This window comes from Fulmarus glacialis, unplaced genomic scaffold (genome assembly GCF_000690835.1).
Source record: "Fulmarus glacialis isolate BGI_N327 unplaced genomic scaffold, ASM69083v1 scaffold15689, whole genome shotgun sequence".
NCBI classification, from domain to species: Eukaryota; Metazoa; Chordata; class Aves; order Procellariiformes; family Procellariidae; genus Fulmarus; species Fulmarus glacialis.
The window spans coordinates 20,950-43,869 of NW_009233122.1; the positions used below are offsets into that span (position 1 = coordinate 20,950).

At 37.9% G+C, this 22,920-nt stretch overlaps 1 protein-coding gene across 1 annotated transcript in view; it reads left to right on the top strand.

Moving 5' to 3' along the window:
* The window catches only part of LOC104082195 (mannosyl-oligosaccharide 1,2-alpha-mannosidase IB-like), a gene marked incomplete at its 5' end in the record, with an annotated part of 67,180 nt that overhangs the window by 20,945 nt on the left and 23,315 nt on the right, over positions 1-22,920 (top strand). Inside the window, one exon of the mRNA XM_009585215.1 lies at positions 8,053-8,308. Coding sequence (XP_009583510.1) covers positions 8,053-8,308 — 256 coding nt within the window. The remainder of the gene's footprint in view (positions 1-8,052; positions 8,309-22,920) is intronic.

Below are 22,920 nucleotides of genomic sequence, written 5' to 3' on the forward strand. Positions count from 1 at the left end.
TCTTTATTAGTTGGGGAAAAAAAAAATATATCTATCTCATCGGGGTTCTAATTGGAAAGGAAGATCTGATGGTGCTGGGAGACAGGAAGCTATTTAAAATCTTTTTACACAGAGCAGGTAGCAACATTCTTCTCATTCAGGTTTCTTGATAAAACATCAAGAGATCCTAAATTTCATAAACTTTTAGTGAGACTTAAGCGTTTCAGTATCTTTTTGTAGAAGTAAAATTGATTCCTAAAAAATAAAATTTTTTCCTTTACATTAGCACTGTAAGTGCTTTGACAATCAGATTTAAGACCTTGTTCTGCAGAGGCTTAATATTCTGCACAGAAGTAATTAGCTGTAGCTGTTAAATGAAGTTTCTTTAATCAGCAAAAATTCTGAAACAATGCCTACTTTTGATTATATGTTAGTGCCTTGAGGCAAATCTAATTGTATTCTCTTTTACATCGTATAAGCAGAAAGTATCTAAATGGGATGTGTTTGATAGAGCTCTGTGAAAAGTCTATGTTGTTGAACTTTATGCATCCATTGCTTTTCCTAACAATGTTTTCATACCTGAATGACATTAAGACACTAAAAACGGAATGAGTTTGCTTATATGTAGTTGAAAACTTCTGTAAAGCATTGTGTAATCTATATTTTTTATTTGCTCCTCACTAATGAAAGTTGCATTCATTGCTGTTGTAGTCTTAAAAAAAAAGGTATCATATTTCTTCCTGAAACAGTTGATCTGATTCTTCTGAAAATCTCTTTCAGCTGATACTGGTAACTACAAAACTAAGAAATTTCATGCAAGCTTAAAATGCTTACACAGTCTCTAGTGACCCTTCTTAGCATTGACAAATGCCTGGCTGCTGATATGAATGCAACTGTGGGAGTGATTGTAGAAAACATCTACCTTTCTTCACTAGTAAAACTTAAGCTGACTTAAGTACCAGCTATGGCAGTGTTTTCAGGTCCCAAGAAAGCCTTTGACTGGAGCTTGGCATCCTCCTCCTTTTTTGAGTTGATGCTTGGGATTACATGGCTGCTGTAGATAGGGGTGAGGAACAAATGCCTTTGCTAATGGTCACAGCACTTGACACAGTCTCAAGACAAATTTTCCCAATTCTGTTCATGTTAACATTCATAACATAGGAAGCAAATAATTCCTGAAGGATGACCCCTTGCCTGCATGTCTCTTTTTTTTCCTTCAAAAGTTATACATGTTCTACTTTTGATAGTAGAATCTGTACTGTTTTGTTCTTAACTGGAAGGTATGTTTTGTACTTTTTATTATCATTGTGAAAGAAAATGAGAGATGTCTTGTATGTTAATGCACTTTATTAATGAAGTATTTAATTGGGTGTGTTACCTTATGATGATTTATGAAGATTCTGGCTATGTTCCAAAATATTATAAAAGATACCTAGTGATACTAAGGAATTTTTTGGCTTTCAGTTTTGCAGAGGGCTTGCTCTTCATGCAAAAGGGATGCTCTTCAACTCTCCACTCGCTTCTGCAAGTTCTGTGTTGCCCATTCAATCCGTGTTTTTGAAATTCTCTCTAAATATATTCCCCAAGGGTTTTGCTTGTCCTCATTCCAGAGCTGCTTCCAAAGGCCCTGCCTAAATTACAAGACAAAGGAAAACAATTGAGTAGAGACAGATACAGGAGTAACAAGCAGCAGTGGCCTTCAATGATCAGCATGGAAATCCGTGAATTTAACATATTGGACATCTAGAAGTGGCCATGTTTTCTTTCTTTTGTGCCTAGAAAAATACATGTAATGAATTACAGTTTTTGCAGGGAAAAAAAAAAAAACAGAAAGGCAATGTAAAGATTGTTTTCCTAGCAGAATTGCTGGATGAACAGAACAAGATCAAGCTCTGAGTGCTTCTAACTGTATGGGTTAAGAAAGACTGCATTTAAAATACATGGAAACTAAGCAGAAAAATTTAGGTATAGTCAAATTCTAGGAAATGGGAAGAATGCCCAGACACTGGCAATCTGGGCAATGGAGAAGTTTCCACTGCTGAATAAAAGATGTGGGAGGAAGATTAAAAGTTAAGTTACAGTTCATTTGGCTTGAAGGTGGCACCCAGCTATCTACAAAGAAATGTCAGAGACTGAGGTTTTGGCTTAGACAAGAGAGCAGATCTGAAACAGGTTCTGTGAGCTTCCATCTTAGAGATAAAAGTTTTTGAGAGCAGTGATGAAGGTGGCTGAAGGCCTGGATTCTTGGTGTAAGATTTGGCTGCAAAAGCCAATTAGGGGCATCATTTATTGCACAGAAGTAGAAGGGAGTTTTGTTTGGAGGAGGTCTACATGGAATTTAAGAGGCGGTATTTAGCATTAAAGGAGAATGCCCGTGTCAGTGAGTTAATTCTGTCCTTTCCCTAGCATGGTCCAAAGAAGTTGAAGGATGAACGTGGGGAAATGTGGCCATGCCTTTGTAGAAGGGCAGGGAAGCAAGCTAGTGGAGCCTAAGTTGGTACAAATGATAGTAAAGGAAGGCAGGAAACAGGAATGTGAAAAAGTTCAAGGGGAAGTGTGACGGCAAGAGGGAAAAACTTCTGAAACTGGATGGAGAGGGATGAGAAGACTTGAATAATGACTCACTCTCATGTTCCTTGTATTTGAGGAGCAGTACTCATGTCATCTAACCACTTGCTAGAAATAAATTCTACTGTCACCTTTGTCTAAAAGAAACCACTCAAGGAATCTGCAATTTGGGTTAATTTTCTGGGCAATGAAGGGCAGTATATATATCTCCAGTATTTTTGTGTGTCATGAACATAATTCTCCATATAGGAGAACATGATGGGGTTGTAATATGTATGGATGTTATAAAATCGTGTATGCTGCAAGATTGGAGGGAAAAGCAGCTTTTGTAGTTAACATGTGAAATGTTTTTTAGGTACGACTCTCAAAGCTTTTTTTGGTGTGGTGTTTTTGGTTTGTGTGGTGTGTGGGTTTTTTTGTTTTTTTTTTATCTCTTTGTTTCACTGTGTCTCTGAAAGTAGCCTCTGGTTGAAGAATTAAACTTGACAAAAGGGTAAAAGTTCAGAATTTCCACATAGGGGTTTGTTTCTGGATGACAGACTTACACAAATATTTATGTGCTTTAACAGTTCTTGTCTACCCATCTGCTGAAAATCCAAATGATAATAAACTGGTTGTCCTTTTGCTATAGTGACCCAGTGCTCTGCTTTTTAGTGTGAGAGAACAGTTGCTGGTGGCCAGTTTTCTTTTCTTGACTCCATTCTAATTTTTATTTCCTTTTTTGATCTTGAATCTTATGAAGAAGATTGAAAGCATTTTTGGTTTTTTTGCAATTCAGTTTCTAAAGAGCCTGTTGTGTCACAGCAGATAGGAGAGACTTATGTTAAAAGTCATTGTCTTGGCAAGTGAAGCTTTAGTAGCTATTAAGTTCAGAAGGCTCACTACTGTGTGCATAATTAAAGCATGTTAAGTTTTGGTTAGTGATTCAGTTATCAAGTGTTACAATTTGTGGTCTCTTCTGAATGACATTTAGACAGCTCGTGGATGCTTCGCGAGTGTACAGTGTTCCTGCATAAGCAGCTGCAATAGTTAATTACAGTGATTGTTTAAAAAACTTGTCCCTGTTTCTAGTTTCAGATTCTAATTATTAGGTCTATTTATGGTTTTTGCTGGCAAAAATAGTCTAATCACAGATTCTTTTGATGATATTGCTTGTTTTAAAGTAGCTACTGCTCTAGTTTCATGTACTTGAACCTCTGTCTTGAGAGCTGTTGGGGTGACTAGAAGGAAGCAGCAGCTTTCTGTTAGGTAAGGTTTTTGAAGATTTATTCAAAATACTCTGTATTTTAAGAGTTTGCTTATGTTGCCTAGAAGCGGGGGGGTGTGTGGGTAGCTGGATAGGGAAACTGTTTGACACATTTGGTATATGTGTTTATGCTGGGATTCTTTCCAATCTTACATTTTTAGATTGATCCTGTCTGAGGTCTCTTTTCTTTAACTCTGAATATTTGAATGTAGTGCTATCTGCGTGCATTAAACTGTTGCTGATGCTTTCTTATGCTGGATGGGGAGCTTGGTGTTTGGGTGTGACTTGAGGGGATGTCAGCTGCTCACACATTTTCAATTTTCTCATCCACTTAACTTTATTCTGTATTTTCACTTAGTTCTTGTTGCGTAAGAACTCAGAAATATGTGGTATTGGTATTTAGGGGTGTGATTTTTCTTCCATTGGGGTCATATACTTGAATATATTTGGTAAAATATGTCTTCAGCTGGAACATAGAATATGACATTTCTTGTAGCTCGTGCTGTCCATCATTGGTAATTGCATAGAGAATATCTGTCTGCAGAAGAAGCTCTTGTACTCTCTCCTGTAAACTCCCTCAAATACCTGTTGACCTTTTTCTTCATCTTACTGTTTTCTTATGTTTGTCTCAAAATGTCACTTCCTGGAAGACTTGGAGGTGATCATACAGTTAGCGCTGGAATTTTTCATCTCTATTGAGTCTCTGTATTTTCTTCAGATTCTTAGGTATTCTGCTGAGTGACTGAAGGAAAATAGACTGTCATTCAAACCTCCTTAATGACTCTAATTGGATTATAGTGCTGTAGAAATCAACAGCTTTTGTATGTTTATATAGTGGTTCCTGCAATGTAAACAGACGTGAGCTAAAAACTTGTTTTCCAATTTATGGCTGTTTCACGCAGTTGGAATCTAGAAGGAGATGAAGTTGGTAGAGTGATGGAGCTTTTATTATTACTATTGTATGCAGCACCTGGGACTGAAAATTTAAAGGAAAGGTAAAGGCAAAATCTTCATGGCACTTGATCTTGATGGTGCAAAATCGTGAAGGTGCACAAAGCACGTCACCAGTGACTCATTGTAGTGAGTCAGACTCGCTATAACTACTCAAACATCATTAATCTTTTTCACACAGGGGGATCATATTTGGGGACGTACATGTTAATCATGGGTTTTACCAAAAACATTTCTATTTATGAATAAAGCACACTCATTGCAAAGCATCCTCTTCAAATTAGGTTAATGTGGATATACCTTTCTATACATCTTTTTATTAAGGTCTGACATACATTGTAACCCTGTTTTTCTAAAAATTCAGGTTTTTCAGTGATGATTGATCTTTTGCAAAAAGAATTTCAGTATCTATTAACAAAATGTTAGTAGATCTAGTCAGAAGGTAAAGGCTGTCACTTGCCTCCAGAAATTGAGTTTTGGAAAGGAGAAACGAACCTCCAAAATACGTTATTCCCACACTGAAGTATTTTGATTCTTAAATGTTCAGTAACACTTTCTATTTCTCATTTTCTGTAAGCCATCTCTTTGGCTCCTGTACAGCGTGCTGTCTCTTGGTGAGAACATGACTGTGGGGAATGACGGCTCGTTCTGGCGACCTCATTCTCTCTGGCTGCATCTTACGCAGATCCCTCTGCTAGCCTTGGAAAAAGCTTTCCAGACTACAGATCTATGGTTTCACATCTTTCGGTTGATAGAAATTTTCAGCTGCTTTTGTTACTGAATTGAGCACATTGGTGCCACAATAGAATGTGAGTAACTGTTAAAAGAATACAAGAAAGTTATTTTCCCCTATAAATGGGTCATAGTAGAAGTAAAGGTATCCTAAATGGTATTACTTGTATTTTTTCTCTTTAGACTAGTCTTTTGCCACTTTGAAAGTTGTTTCTCTGCTCTACAGTTGAGGGAGAGGACTTACTGTTCAACAGTGTTAATGAGCTTGGGTTTGATAGTCAAAGTGAGGAGCTCAGTCCTTTGTTTTTTTATTGTTTGGGAGAAATATGGATGTGACATGGGTCATATTGAGAAAAGTGGCTGAAGAACTTCAGTTTGAATGCCTTTCAGTCAGTGCATCTGTTAAAACATTGCATTGTATTTCTGGTACTGAAATAGCGAAAGGTAATAATGCTACTATAATTTTTTAAGTGCAAACCTAATAGCGCTTAAGAAAAATGTAAAGACTAATAAAACACTCTTTGTGTAACAATGCATTTTGCTGAGAGCATTTATGTTATAGTACCATGGTTTCCTCCCTGCATGCCATGCACATTGGCCTGTAAACTGGGAAGTTATTTTCTGGATGACATCAAGTGATGTCAGACTTTGTCAAATTGAGAATAAAATGTGTCCCTAAAAATTTGAGCTTTTGAGCCCAAGCTAAAGACTGGAGCAAAGAGGTGTATAAATTTAAGTTAAAAAATATTCTGGATGTTTATGAGAGAACAGTCAGGGCTAGTGCAGTGGGGGTTTGAACTGTGAATTTCTGGAACTAAAAGCTTGATTTATTGCACTTTGACTTAAAATCAGCTCTCCCTAGGCAGAGGACTGTAACAGTCATAAACCTTGCACAAACTGGACCAGTCTGGTGGGATTGCTCTGATACTATTGTATCATAACTCTATGCAAGTTATTCATTATTAGCTTCATTCTTTGACCTCCTTCTGTAAAGGTGAAGCAGTGCTTTATAATAGACATGACATGATCTTGATCTGTGAGATTAATAAAAACAGTTCTATTATACTTGCAAAGCTCATAGGATCTGTCCATATCCCCAAATATTCCAACACAGCACCCCAGAGAGTTACTTAAAATTTGTTTGAATCTCTGGAAACGTTATCGGTTTATCATAGACTTTGTCAAATATTTTTAATAACCTTTGTGGGAAAAATATCCCAATTTAAATATGTAGATACATTCCTATTTTTGTTGACAATGTTTTGTTAACAGTTGTCAATCTTGTGTTTATTTTTTTTCTGTAAACTTTGGATTGGCTTTTAGTTGCAGTTGGACTAAATGATCGCTGTAGGTCCCTTCCAACTGAAGTCTTCTATTGTAATTCTCACATATCAAATGGTGGTTGCTCCTTTTCATTGGTACATTTTCAGTATACTGGAAAAAAACATGTGATGTGGGTCAAGTGGCTCAGTTCCTCCTAAAAGCAGTTAGGCCAAGCTTGATATTTCTTACATGGCTTGCTGCTAGCCTTTTTTCCTTTCCCTTATCCACTGTCTTCTCCTTAATGCTCTTTGAGGAAAAGGTATTTTTGCCTGGGGGAGGAAACAGGGAGGGAGTGTGGGGTGGTTTTTTTTTTTTTGTAACTAGTGCTTCTTTTAAATCCCTACAAATATTTTGGCTTACGTTAGTCATTGACCAACTCTGTATTTTAAAGAAGCTTGAAAAGATTGTGTTATATTGAGTCTGATGTGTATCTTTCTGATGCCTTGAAATATTTTAGGACTGGAACGGGCCATTTTTTTCTGTTGTTAGAATAACCTCTTGTTTAACCCAGGCTTTAAAACAGCACTCTTCGTTTTGTGTGTGAATCTCAAAACTTTTACTAGTCATTAAAGATCACGATGGAAGATTGTGCTTAGAACCAAGATGATACTGGTTTTGTTGACAGTGAGTTTCAAAATCATGCTTTACTAAAAGCTCTCGTGTTCGTAAATTTTATAATTAACTCTGCATTTAACTTGTGAGGTTTATGGACTGTACTGATTGGAACAATAAGTTCTGAATTCAAGACAAAACATGCTGTGGTGGGGTTTGCAGCTCTTGCAGCTCACGCCTCATTGTTAATAAAAGGAGTGGCTGCGATTTTTTTGTACTGGTTACTTCAGTTCTTGACAAGTTGTGTATGATGTATTGTGCAGAAGGCAAGGAAGAGCCCTTCTGATTTTTTTTTTTTAAGACTGAATGATTGCTAGATGTGCCTCTGTACACGTCCTGTATTTGAAGCACAGGATGTAGAGCTTTTCCTCTCTAAATTCTTGAGTAGACAAGCAAAGGTGCTGAGATATAATCTAGAAAACCCCTATGACACATTTTTCTACAATGGTGGTGTTGATGTGTGTGCTGTTCTTCTTTTGGGGTTCATGGCAAAAATAGTGTAGTATTGTGCACAAACATAATTCAGTAAACTTGTCTGAGTGTAAACCAACTAGGGATGTGGCTTCTGTTTTGAAGCTGCAGTTTGTTTATAAGCAATGTGTTTTTAGTAATGAGATGCTGACTAGCATTTGTGTCTCTAGAGAAGAAGAGGAACGTCTGAGAAATAAGATCCGAGCAGATCATGAAAAGGCTCTGGAAGAGGCTAAAGAGAAATTGAAGAAATCACGTGATGAGATACAAGCTGAGATTCAGACAGAAAAGAACAAAGTAGTGCAAGAGTTGAAAAAGAAAGACAGCAAGCCACTGCCCCCTGTTCCTTTACCAAATCTTATAGGGATAAACAGTGGAGAACCAGCAGACCTGGATATCCGAGAGAAGAGGAACAAAATTAAAGAGGTAAAGATGATGATGATGTGGTCCTACCCTTTCTTGTATCTGATAGCAGTTATTTATATGGTGTTTAGTTGGTATTATTTATATTAAAAAGAAAAGAAAGCCAAGACTACAAATCTTTTTAATAAACAGTAAGCTAAAAGTGCACATCAAGTGTTAATGAACATCAGCATTATTGCATGTTTTTTCCGGGTGTTGGGGTGTTAGTATTTCACTGGATAACAACTTAAAAATGACTTTAAGGATTTCTTCAACTTAGTGGTATGGGTTCAAAGTGAGTTTGTCATTAACTCATGGAACAGCAACAAGTGCATCTTTAAAGCAGAGCCTGACTTTGTCAGGTTCCATTCAAAGACATGTTAGTGTGTCACAAGATATTTTTAAATGTTTAAAAAGTGGATTGAAAAGATAGGAAAAAAAAAATGACCTGCTGCTAAAATTTTCAAATTACCAAATTATCACATGCTTTTCAAAGTAAGTTTTAAATGGGTCTAAACAACTAGGAGTTCATTTAAGTAGATTGTCTCATTTACCTGTAAAACATTCAAACTAAGATGATGGCTTAGGCTTTTGGTTCTATGGCAGCTTATGCTATGGGAATTGCTGTTTCTGGTCTTACCCTTTCCACTCCTGGTTGGCCGTGAGATTCATTGCCCTCTTTTGCCCTGGCAATGCCAATTTCCTCTTATTATCGCCAGGCATTTTTCTGAGTCTGTACTTCTACCTAGTAGGGCAGAAACATTGTACAGCCTTCTTTTTCCTTTTTCCTTTTTCCTTTTTCCTTTTTCCTTTTTCCTTTTTCCTTTTTCCTTTTTCCTTTTTCCTTTTTCCTTTTTCCTTTTTCCTTTTTCCTTTTTCCTTTTTCCTTTTTCCTTTTTCCTTTTTCCTTTTTCCTTTTTCCTTTTTCCTTTTTCCTTTTTCCTTTTTCCTTTTTCCTTTTTCCTTTTTCCTTTTTCCTTTTTCCTTTTTCCTTTTTCCTTTTTCCTTTTTCCTTTTTCCTTTTTCCTTTTTCCTTTTTCCTTTTTCCTTTTTCCTTTTTCCTTTTTCCTTTTTCCTTTTTCCTTTTTCCTTTTTCCTTTTTCCTTTTTCCTTTTTCCTTTTTCCTTTTTCCTTTTTCCTTTTTCCTTTTTCCTTTTTCCTTTTTCCTTTTTCCTTTTTCCTTTTTCCTTTTTCCTTTTTCCTTTTTCCTTTTTCCTTTTTCCTTTTTCCTTTTTCCTTTTTCCTTTTTCCTTTTTCCTTTAGGCAAGCACAGGCTCTGTAATTAAAGAACATCCAGGACCACAGCACTTTGTAGTTACATCAGCTAAATCTTCTTTTAAATTGTAATCTGAGTTTAGTTAGCTCATAAAACCAAACAAAAATAAGTCAGTCATACACCTACCCTCATAATAGGGAGGAGTTGCAGCTGGAGTATGTGCCGTGCTGCAGGCAGATCACCAAAGCTGGAATTTTACTTTGAATATTAATGATAACTAGATGAAATCCACTCTTACCAAATAATGAACAACTGCTTATGATACATTTTGATATGTATCATAAGCATATGATACTATTGAATCTCTCAAGTTCGCTTATGATACTATTTGAATAGTAGCAAATCCTTCCCCAGAAGGTGTGCCTATTCTGTTAGTGACTACTGCAGAAGCACTTTTGACCGAGAAGTTGTGTGTGGAATATTGGACCCCCTTGATCCTGCTTGGTTAGGTGTTTCACAAAGGACAGCACTGAATTGTGGATTTCAAAAGGCTCTACTGCTTTTCAAAACTGTGTCCTCAGACATTTTCAGTGAGAATATACAGAGAATCTTGCTTTTCAAAATGTCTTCTGAAGGGTGAAGATGAACGGTGAATGGTATGGTCATGTAGTTGTCAATCCTTCTTAATTTTAACTACCGTTTACTGTATTTAAATACCTTTGAGTTTGCCACTGATGGATTTAATGGGTAGAATAAAATTGAGTTGACCAAGTAATGTGAAAGTACTGATGAACTAGCTGGAAAAAATAACCTATAGATCAAGCCTGGAATTGGAGGGAGGGTTGAAAATTAGTATTTGCATATCTGAGGTTGTTTTGTCAGAATGTAGACTATGAGAGAAGATGAGAAACTAAGGTTAATGCAGAATGGCAATTTTCTTGGTGGCATGGATAAGTAGTAAAGTTTGGACAATTCTTGCTGATCTACACCTGAAGGTATAGCAATTTGTGAGTAAGGAATACAGTGTAGTTTAACTAATAGCTCTGGTGATCCTTAGCTGCAGTTGCCACAAATCTCGTGCTGTAAAAGGCTTATTCCTTTTTTTGGTGATCAGCCTACCTGCAAATCACACTGACAAGCTGGTTTTTTATTGGATAACTTGTTAATGGCTCCTATTGTGGTTTCTGAAGTGTAGCTTTTCATAGCCAGACCAAAGATTTTATGGGACTATGTATTGCATGGGTAAGTACTTCAGTTAGGATAATCATACCTTTGTACTGAACAGTCTTCAACAGTGTGACCACTGTGCTTGAACAGTCCAGGATCATACTAGCATGACTGAAATTTTTGTCTTTTGTTGTGCGAATTGCCTTTATTGAGTCAGTCTTGTTAGTACTGTAGCGATCAGGTGATCTCCAGAATTTTTAAATTCTTTGATGTAGGGCAGCAGATCATCATTTCCACAGCTACATGTGTGAAGGAGTAGAATAGAGGAGTGAAAGGTCTGCTGGTGAGAATGGACAAATGATAATGCTGGAGAACCCATTGTGGGCGCATTGTCATTTTTGTTCGGCCTCTGTGTCTACTTCTGGATTTTGGCATCTGCTATGTTGCAATGAATGTAACGTGGCTGAGATAAAACATGTATCAACAGTGTCAGATGAATAATATTTTGCCTGAAACCTGTTTTTGACAGCATCAGATGTATCACAGAAGGCTGCAGCGATTCCAGAGATGCAAAGTGCATTTTGAAATATGCTGTGATCATTGCTAAGGTCTTCTCTGTTTTTTGTAACCAGTGTAGACGAATACAAATAGTCTTCATAGATGAGATAGACTTAGTAAAAAAAAAAAAAAAAAAGTTCTAGGAGACAGTATCTCTAACATAGGTCTACACCTAGCTTATGTAGCATTTCTGACATGCAAGACATTATGGTTGCCTGGACTGAGATGACAAAAAATAGCACAGGGAAGCTGCTAGCTCTTCGGAGGCTGCATATCTGGCTTCAGAATTCCAGGTGGTCCTGAGAAGGCATTTGGCTCATGCTTTGGTTTACTTTGAAGTGTCCTAATGCATATTTGGGGAACTTCACTCTCTCAGAACAGCTTTAGACTGCTTAAATTCACAAAATGAATGAATTTATACAGCCTATTTTGCCTGGTATCAAACGGTGAAAAACTATGTAGAATTGGGCTACGTGTTGTAGCATGCACATGGCTCTTTATGATAGGGAGAAAGACTGGAAAACTTTCAAACAGGGATCTTGTTTCTATCATTTTTACAGAAAAAATATTACTACTTTTTCTTTCCAAAGAAAACTTCATGAAGTCTTTTTTAATAGATCTTTGTATAAAAAGTGGTTTTGCAGTACTTAAATATTTTAAAAATACATATTTTGATTTTTTTTTTTTAAAAAGTGCCTATAAAAGAAAAAAGTTGTGTAGTGCTCTTAAGAGAGCTCTGTAAAGCATTTGAAAGCTTTTTATAATAGGAATGTTTGTGGAGCACAGAGAGGCTTATTCTGTTAAGGTCATGGAAAAACCCAGGAGCAGAATCTGCATATCTTGGTTTTGTTTTTGTCTTTGGTTCTGATATTTATATTTAGTGTTACATTGTATTCTTAATTGTAACTAATTCACAGAATTGTATAATTTGTCTGTATTCTTCTAACAAGCTATTCAGTTATTTCAATAAGCACTGTTTATGAGTTGGCTGATTGTTTTAGATGCACAGTAACAACTTTGAGAAGTAGAGGTTTTTAACAACTTTGAGAAGTAAAGGTTTTCCACCTGCTTACCATACATGCTTTGTAGCACTTCTCTAGTATATTAGCTTGTTTTTCTGGCTTTTAAAAAATGCTACGGTTTTTAATTAACTAGTATTTTAAGAATAAACACATCTGAAAATTGTTTTTGCTGCTACACTTTAGCTTTGTATTAATATTTTAGTGATTTTTTTTTTTCATACTAAGTAAAAGATGAGAAAATGGTTTTATAAGAGGGTAGATGTGATTTGTATAACTTTTCAAAAAGACTTTAAGATGTGTCTTTTTATTGTGGTTAATGCAACGAAATTGAGAACAAAACTCATCTTTTGGAAGTCATTGGCTTCCTTTCCAAGTTAAATTAGATATAAATTGCATGAGCACTAGGAATTTTTGGCACTTTATTTCCATTATTATGTCCTTTAAATGGTGTTCAGAATATTAATTTTTTTCTGCAGTTTAAGTGTAATCATTACAGGTAGTGCTTTTTTTTTGAGTGAGATTTGTTTCCTTGAGGAGTTAAATTTTACCCAGTCAAATAAGGAAAACTTATTCTTTTCACCCTACTCAGGGTTCAGCTTTTTGTTCATTTAAGCCTAAGATTTCACAGTATTGCCTTACTGCCAGCATTCATTTCAGATACTCACTGAAATAGAGTATTTTGCCCAATAATAGTACTAATCCCGTGCGGGATATTCTATATATTATACCTTGTTCTAAACATTTAAATATTTATTTTGAGGTCTTGGACTGTTAAAGTCCAGAGGTCTGAGAAGTGTTGAAATTACGGATGTATAAGTTTTACATACAAGTCAGTATTGTATTACATGCAGTATCGTTTTTGCATTCGTACTGACTACGGAGCTCTGGGGGTGGTTATCGGAGACCCGGGGGCCGGGGTAGTGGTCTCCTTGATCCCGCCAGCAAGGGGAAGAGGTGTGAGGAGGAGGACACTGGCAACATGCATCAGCGGTTGGTTGTGGAGCTTGTGTTGGCAACCGGGTTTTGGGTTCTACAACCATGGGACCCTGTTTGCAGGGTCTGCCTGGGAGAGATGGGATCTGCCTCACTGAGGCAGGACAAAGGCATCTCTGCCAGCAGGATGGCTGACCTCATAAGGAGGGCTTTGAACTAGGAATGGTGGGGGAGGGAGAGACTAACCAAGCAGCCCTGTGAGGGAGTGACTGACAGGGTGGACGAGCAAAGGGCCTGCGGTGATGTGACAGAAAGGAATCACAAAATCAGCAAAATGGGGCTTAAGCAGGGTTACCTCTAGCATTTGCGTATAAGCAAGGAAGTTCCTACAAGGCATCATTATGGAGAAATCCCTAAAGCCCTTTCTGGGAAATCAGCATTCTAGGGTACCTTGCTGAAGCGCATGTACAATAATGCGTGCGGCATGGAGACTAAACATAATGAGTCAGAGATCTGTGTGCATTTGCAGAGCTGTGATCTTGTTGGCATCACAGAGGTGTGGTGGGATGGCTTGCATGACTGGAGTGTTGCATTGGAGGGATACAGACTCTTTAAGAGGACTGGGCCAGGAAAATGAGGGGGTGAAGTTGCCATTTATGTGAGAGAGCAGCTGGAGTGCCTGGAGCTCTGCCTGGGCATGGATGATGAACCAACGAGAGCTTATGGGTAAGGATTAAAGAGCAGAGTGGTAAGGGTGACATTGTGGTGTGTGTCTGCTATAGGCCGCCTGATCAGGAATAACAAGTCGATGAGGTGCTCTACAGACAGACTTGAGCAGAGTCATGTTTGTAGGCCCTGGTCTTCATGGGGGACTTCAACCAACTCAATATCTGCTGGAGGCACAACACAGGAGGGCGTAAGCAATGCAGGAGTTTCCTGGAGTGCATTGATGACAACTTATTCCTCCAAATGATAGTGCAGCTATCATTTGTGCTCTGCTAAACCGCATACTCACAAAGAAGGAGAGGTTTGTTGGGGATGTAAAGTTCAAGGGCAGCCTTGACTGTAGGCACCATGAGATAGTGGAGTTTAAGATCCTGAAAGGAGGGAAAAGGGCAAAAAGCAAGCTCACAACCCTGAACTTTAGGAGAGCGGACTTTGGCCTCTTCAAAGATCTGCTTGGTAGAGTCCCTTGGGATAAGACCTTGGAGGGAAGAGGGGCCCAACAAAGCTGGTTAATACTGAAGGATAACTTCCACCAAGCTCAAGAGCAGTCCATCCCAATGGGCAGGAAGTCAGGCAAAAATGCCAGAAACTCTTTCAAAACTCAAACACAGAAAGGAAGCATACAGTAGGTGGAAACAGGGACAGTTAACCTGGGAGGAATACAGAGATACTGTCTGAGCTTGCAGAGGTGGAGTTAGGAAAGCCAAAGCCTGACTGCAAGTGAATCTGGCAAGGGATGTCAAAGGCAACATGAAGGACTTCTATAAGTACACAGGTAACAAAAGGAAGATTAAAGAATATGTGGGCCTGCTGCTCAACAAGGCAGGGGGCCTGGTGACATAGGACATGGAAGAAGCTGAGGTTCTTTTTTGCCTCAGTCTGTACTGATAAGACTGGCCTTCAGGAATCCCAGGCCCTGGTGACCACTGAGAAAGCCTGGATCAAGAAAGACATACCCTTAGTGGAAGAGGCTCAGGTGAAGGAATACTTAAGCAAACTGTACATACATAAGTCTATGGGCCATGATGGGATGTACCCAGAAGTGCTGAGGGAGCTGGCTGATGTCATTTCAAGACCTCTTGATAATTTTTGAATCATCATGGTGATTGGGAGAAGTGCCCGAAGACTGGAGAAAAGCAAGTGTCATTCCTATCTTCAAGAAGGGCAAGGAGGAGGACCCAGGGAACTCCTGGTTGGGAAGCTGGGGGGGATGTTCTGAATTGAGTTCTTTTGCCAGTGAGCTTACTGTGGCTTTCAGCAAAACTATCGATGTATCCTCTTTTAAAATGGGACTTCTAATATGTTGCCTCTTAGAAGGGAAGGTAGGAAAATGATTTACTTAATATTAGCAGAGGCAATTTTGGAAATACTTTCAGAAATGTGCCAAGGAGAGAAATGATTAAAATGTATTTTCATCATGGTCTCTGGATGATGCTCAAGAGGCTGCTAATAATGTTGGGTAGTAATAGGTTGTTCTATAAGCAGCAAAACTAATGGTTTCCTATGGATTTTTGACCTAAATCCCCTTATACCATCTTCTGGTCCTCATGCACAGGTTGCTGTGAACGCCCTCTTATCTTCCTATTTGACTGCATGAGTTAAATGTGTTCTGTGCCTGGTTTAGAGCTACCTGCATGGTGAATGCTGCCCCTCTGAATGAATAAAGGGTTGGATTATAACTGCTTTCCTCTCAGTTGGGGTGCTAATTTGTGTCTGTCTACCTTACCTAGCCACAGATTTTTTTTTTCTTCCCCCCCTCCCCCGCCAAGTAGAGGTCTCAAGTATCTGGTTCCCCAACTCTGTAAAATCAGTTTTGAAATGAGAGAATGGATTCAAAGGCTGCTGCAAGTGTATGTGGTAAATGATAGATGTACAGACAGCAAGATTGTATAAGCCTTATTCTCTTAAGAAATCAGGTTAAAAATAGTAAGTGTCCTTTTACCTGAGTTTTATTTTGTGTGCTTATTGAGAAAAGAGCTGTGCAGAAGAAAGAAATACTTGATCATGTAGAAGTCTTTTTATGCTGCATAACTCCTCTTTTCATAGTTACTATTCATACAACTTCCACTGCTGATCTCATTTATTTTTTTGTAATTGCAGTGTTTCTGATCTAGCCAAATAGACTGCCTTCTGTGACTGGGGGACTTTATTCAGCATCGAAAACCAATTTAGAACAATTTCATTATTGCTGACACTTTACACTCTTTTTGTTTTCTTGGTCAAACTTAATAGGACTTCTAGTTGGTTAGGACATCAGTTTTTAGTAATACATGTCTATTGCGTTAAGAGTTTTGCACTGTATTTTGTAGCTCACTGCTCCTGGCTTTGATCCCAGTAAAAATGAAGCACAATAAGTATTATGACCTATCTTCTTCAGTATTTAAGATAACACTCCCTGCCGTGTGTGTGTGTTTGTATAAAATACATATACACGCACACATTTTATATGTAAGTGTGTATATATAAAAATGTGTTTGTATCTGTATATATGTATACACACACATCGTTTATTAAGTGGTTTTGTTTGCACACTACTTGGATTCTCTATGTTCTGGATTCTCAAATATAATTCAGCATGTTGAGGACAGCCAAGTTGGCTTTAAATTAGTTTCACTGTACTTTTTTAATGCTTATCTCATTTTTACTGAATGAGTGAAATCAGCGTAAAGTAAGGATGGACTCTTTTTGATCAAGCCTGTTGGTAAACTAATTTTCAATGGATGTATTAGAATGAAAATTGTGCAATTAGCACTTCGGCCACTACAGACAAGTTAGGAATGGCCCTGCACAAAGTTGTGTCCCAGCATGTTGGGATGATTGTATAAAGAACTTATTTTACATTTGTAAATCTTTAATTTATGCCTGTGAGCAGCTTTGTAGCTTGGTGTATTTATCTTGCTCAGACAGAAGGATGAAAATAAAGCCCCTAGTGTGGGTGGTGCAGTATTTCAGCTGCACGTGCTGGATAGGTTGCTTTGGTTGGTAACTTAAAATGTGCTACTGATGAGGAATGCAAGTTTGTGTGTTTGAAGATATTTAAAAAATGAATCAATTTATTCAAGTTGTAGCAATTACAGAATTCTCCACTGCTCTTGCATTATTGGAAGCATGTTAAAAATTCAAGAAGGTCTTAATTATTAAAGATACCTTTTTTCCAGACCATTGTGAGAAGAACCTGTCTTCCAACAATGAACTAGCACATTTGCAGTATTTAAAATTCATAAATGCAAAATAAAATCAAGAAAACAAGGAAATATTTCACTTCCCTGATATAATCAGCCAAGCAAAAATGAGCAAAACCCCAGGTAAATTACTTATCTTCAGAATTGGGTAAATCAAAAGGCTCCATGATATCTGATTGACCTTGCTGCTATTTTTTTAATTTTGTATTTTATGTGCCATTTATTCCTGTACTACGGAAATGTTGGCAGCAAAAATAATGAATTATGGCTAGATGAAAGAGAGCTCTATATTAAATTACACAAGATCTGTTATACAAGTGACAATGTTTGGTTTTGCAGCTATGGAGACTTTGATTGGGAAGCAAGAGCATCCTCTTAAATATACTAAAAATTCTACTAATTGTTAGTCATCTTTGTATAATTTCTGCTGTAGTCTCCTCTGTGTTTCCCAGAGCAACTCGATAGAATATATGCCAGTGTGTTCCTTAACATAGTTTTCTTGATGATGTTGCATCTCAGAATTATTGATGTTAATGATGTCATTGATACACAATGTGACCTACTTGTAGTTGATGAATAACCTCTTATGGTGTGTTCCATTAAGACATAGACCATCTGCATACAGTATTGTAGTACCTGAAACTTGCAACAGTTTACTCTGACTTAGTTTGCTCTGAGATTTGGATTCTTGATTTGCATTGCTGGCATCTATTCTTATTTTCTGCTTTGTTACGAGAGGACTAGAAGGTGCTAACGACATTAATTTTTGAAAGGGATTCAAGGGGAGATCAAAGAACTGCAGACCCCTATGCCTGATGAATGAACTGTGCAGATTAACAGAAACTAGAACAGGGAATAGAATTGTTGAGCACACAGATACCTAAGATTTCCCAGCATATTTTTCATGATTTCATGATGCACAAAGCTATAGAAGATCCCTGAAATAGTCAAGAAGCATGTGAACAAGGGAGATATGGTTATATACACAATTTTTCAAAAAATATTTGGCAGGGTTCATCACTAACAGCTGTTGAATTAAACTGCCATGGGATGGAGGATTGTGTCTCTGTTTGCCTGGAGAAATTGGTTAGAAGGCAGGAAATGCAGGGTACAAATAAATGGTGCTGGAGGCCACAGAGGACATGTGCTGGGGATCCATGCTCTAAATTGTACAAATAAATTATTTAGAGTTGGAAAATGGATAATTAGTGGTGTGATCAACTTTGCTGCCAACATGGAGATTTGGAGTAGAAAACTGAGGCCAGACTGAAGAATTGCAGAAAAATCTTATGGGACTGAGTGATTATCTACCCTTTTATTTCTCAGCTAAATGTAAGATGATGCATATTGGGGCTGGAGGGGGAGAGGTTCCAACTTCATGCTTAATATGAAAAGGTGTGAGTTGACATTACCACTTGAGAATGAGAGCTTGTGTTTAGAATAGTTCCTTGGAAATGTCACTGTAGTGCTCAATAGCAGACAAAAAGCAAATATTCAGTATTTGAAACAGGCAAGATTGTTATGGTAGTGCGTGGAGCTGAGGTGCCTCTGCATCTTGCACGCTTCTTGTAGTTCTAGTCTCTCAGCTTCAAAAAGGAGATGAAAGGAAAAGCTGATGAAGAGGATTAGATTGATGCCTGAAAAGGCAAGACTGGAAGAAGGCAAAACTGGAAGAAAGGAACTGCTTTCTGCTGGCTGATGTGCAGTCCTGGTTATTTAAAGAGATGATCTGGGAGGTTCTAGTTTTCTGAACTCCACAGGACCAGTCAAACCCGTGACTATCACTTTTTCTTGAAACCATGAGGACGCAAAGGTCAAAAATACTGATTCACCATCTTGGGGAAAAAAAGCATTTGGCTTTCTTGTGCAGATTTGAGTGGTCAGTTCACTGCTGTAAGCTCTCCAAGTTTAGGCCCTTTACATCTGCTGTTCCAGTTCTCACCAATCTGAAGTATTTTCCCCTTAGTTCCATTGAGCGTCTTAGACTTCAAGTATTTCATGCCAACAAAAAAGGACAAGCTTCCCATTTTGCATACATTTGACAAACAGTTTTGTTTTAGTAATGGATTTGTTACCAGATTCATCAGTAAAAGAAGAAAACCCAGCTTTCTGTGTGTGCTAGGAACATGTTCCAAACAGACTTTTTCAGTGGCAGTTTTCAGAAATGCGTGACAGAGGCATAGACTGATGACTGAAATAATTTCTCTTTAGATAGAGATTTGTAGCTTGCAGAAGAATAAAATAATCTGTATGAGTTTTCTAAGTTTCTTCAAAAATCAGAGTATCTATACAAGGAAAAGATCATTCTTTAATTTAACCTCCAAAAAGTATTCTCTGCAGACAGTAAGAAAGTGGTTATTAATTTTTAATCTGCCAATTGAGCAATAATCTTGTCTAGCAAGTCCTTGGTTAATTTTAAAACGGAATTTGAAGGTGGTTTATATAAATCTCTTTAAATCATACTCTTAACCAGAATAGGTTCCTTTGAGAGCAAAACCTATTTGCTGTCTCTTACGCATGTTCCTGATGAATGGCAAGAAGAGGGTAGGTTTCTTGTTTCTAGGCACAACCAGTAAATACTGCAATTTGCCAGTAAATTGTTTGTTTTGCTTATTTCTCAGGATTCTTATTTTCTGTTTGCTAGGTGTCTGCCCTGTTTTGAGGAGTGGAAAGGGGCTTTTGAAACAATCTGTGGCTTGAATTATTGTCTCTAACATGCTGCTGTAGTGATAGAACTGTAACTTCCTTTTACTGTTAAAATTATGATTTTGACAAATGACATCATTACCACTCTGACTTTATAAAAACCTGATGTCCCAGTGACTATAGAGGATCAGATCCCTTGAACGTGTTCTAAAGTCAGTAAAAGCAGCTAGGTAATGGTGTACCTACCAAAACAGTTTCATCTGAGACCTGCCCTGCTTCTTGCCATTCTGGCTCTCTTGCAGCAGAGTTCAAATTCATCTTTTTGCAGAATTAGCATGCCGTACATGCAACAGCATCTTGCTGGCTGTTGTATATGGTGCATCCCATAATAAACATTTTCGAGACTGGTATTCAGTGGACCTATCCCCTATGAATGATTTTGCCTTCAAAAGCAAGATCAGTCACCTGGCATTAATAGTGTAAGTAAAAAGTCCATCACTAAAACCATTTGTTCCCTGGTAGACAGATTGCAAGACCTTTATATTATATGCCATCAAGCTCCAAGCACTTTGGCAAACTGCTATCAGGTATGGAAATTTCAGCTATGGAAATCTATCCCTTGCCTTTTTCACAATTATTGACCCATGCCTGGACCAACTTGTTATTTTCGCTCTACTTGAGCTTAAGATTCCTCTGTCATGGGTTCTTTAAGGGTTGGCTTTTTTTTTTTGCAGGTAGTTTTGCCTTCTTTCTATTATCATTAGTACTGATGTTCCACTCAGTGTCTGAAATTTCCCTCTCCTCTTAAAGACAAGTTTTTTTGAATAAAAGCCTTTCTTCAGCATTTCCAACTTTTACTACACAAATGTTATCTGGCATAACTGTAGAGATAATCTTGTTTTTCAGATCAGGAGTTTACATTGCTTATACTTCCTGAAGCAAAAGTTACATACATACATACAGTTAAATTTTTAGCTGGCAGAGGCATCTGTCTTCTGTCTCTCAAAAGCTTCTCTGTGCACAACTGCTCCCAATAGTATACATGTTGTATCTAAAGTACCTCATGCTACCAGTTCTGGCAGTAACAGAAGTCTCCATGCTGTTACAAGATCTCTTGGCATATCATCCTTACAAAACTTAATATTGTATAAAAGAGCTGTGGGGTTTCTCACTTGCATGTAATGTGCAGTTATCTGCTAACATGATATCATGAAGTCTGCGCACTTTGTGGTAGAAGAGAGCAATGAGCTGTGTGCGAGAGTAATGTTCAGTGTTCACCTGGAAAAAAATCAGTTGACTAGTTACTGTAATAAAGTCAAAAGATTCTCGGTGAGTTATAACACCATATTCTTTGTATGCTGTTTGGGGGTGGCAGAGGAGACAGGACAGACATGCATTCGTGTTTATCAAAGTAGCTTAGTCTCCTCAAAATATGATTTCCTATCTCAAACCTTAGATGATGCAGTCAGCTGTGTCTTGTGTTTGACAGAGCTTCTGGTCTCAATAGTGTATTCTTTTTACTTCTGCGTTAATTCATGAATGTGGTGAAATCAACTCCTTTACAGTTTCTATCTTAATGAAATTTTATCTTATAGATATAGATATAGAAACATCTTGCGTTGTAGTGTATTCTGGTTTAGCCCTTTGTAGTTTCCATAATTTTCTTGGGTTTCCTCAGAACTAAATAGTCTGTAACAAAATCTGTACCTTCCCCCAGAAGCATAGCAAATTGGGACAGTGAAATATTCCACAATTAACATTCTGCTGTGAGGAAACAAGTTGTTGTTCTTCTTCTGGACTTAGCTAGTTTTGATTATACTGGTATGTGCCTACACTTTGAGATTTTTACAAAGCTAAAATGTCAATGGTCATTTGATTCTCCTTCATGAAATATTTAATTGATGCATCCATTTACGTGTAGATGTGGCACCTGGGGACATGGTTTAGTGGTGCATTTGGCAGTGTTAGGTTTACGGTTGGGCTCGATGGTCTTAAGGTCTTTTCCAACCTAAATGATTCTATGACTTATATTTGAATTCAAAGGTCTCAGAAGCCTAGTTTTCCTTATGTGGAAACAGGTTGGTTAGATTTGCCATGTCATGGTCACCTTGTTGTTTAGACATCCATTTGTTATCAAACTCACACAGAGCTCACTGGTCAGTAATTCTTTAGTTTCATCCTCTAGTGCCTTCTAAAACTATATATAGGTCTGTGTTTTCCCAGGTAGAGTTTTTAGGATTTAGAGATGGACTGGCAAGCTGTGAGTTAGAGCAGGACACTTCATGGAGGCCTTGACTGTCCCATTCTGACTGGAGAAGGCCTTAAGTCCACCCTGACTGGATAAAGCCTTAAGTAACCCAGTCTGATCCCATAACTGATCCTGCTTTGAGCGGGAGGTTGAACTAGAGACATCCTGAGGTCCCTTCCCTCCTGAACAATGCTGCAATGCTCGATTCTATGACCTTAAGTTAACGACCAATTTTATATAAAGTTTTGTATGTTGATTCTGGATAACATTAGTAAGAGGTCTCAGAGGAACTTCTACACTGCCTGTGATCAGGCTTTTGCTGCGTTTGTCATGTGGCAGTTTTCTTACTTGTCAAGAGAGGATCACTTTACCTGAGTCATCTTGACGTTCTAATAGCTATTAATTGGTCAATTTGATAAGTGCTTTGTAAACACTAAGGAATTTGTGAATGCTAATGAAATGGCTTCTCTCTCCTCTTTTAGTATATTTGCATCCTCTTTTTCTTACATTACAGGTTCATGACACTAAAAGAAATCACACGGTATTATTACCTAATCAGGTGTCAGTCTTTCAGTGCAAATACCAAAGCAACATGTGAGCTGACTTTGAATGACAAGCAGTAGGAATGGGACCTCTGGCATCCTGAGAGGGACATCTGTGCCTAGGTTGATGTCAGTTTAACACAGGAGTGCTTCCCAGCTTCTGGGCCTGTGCATATACCTTCGCTGTCGTTCAAATTTATTGTCTGGGCATGAGTTAACTGAGCCATGGGGAATTTGGAGGGAGTTTACGTTCACAGGAATTACAGCCGTGTCGGTTGGACAGGGATCTCTTGATGGTTGTAGGGAGACAGGGACTTTGTTTTGCGTGTCTCGGCAGGCAATTTAGATGCAGTTTGAAAGATTTGGGATTACCGCATGCTGACTTCCACTAAATCG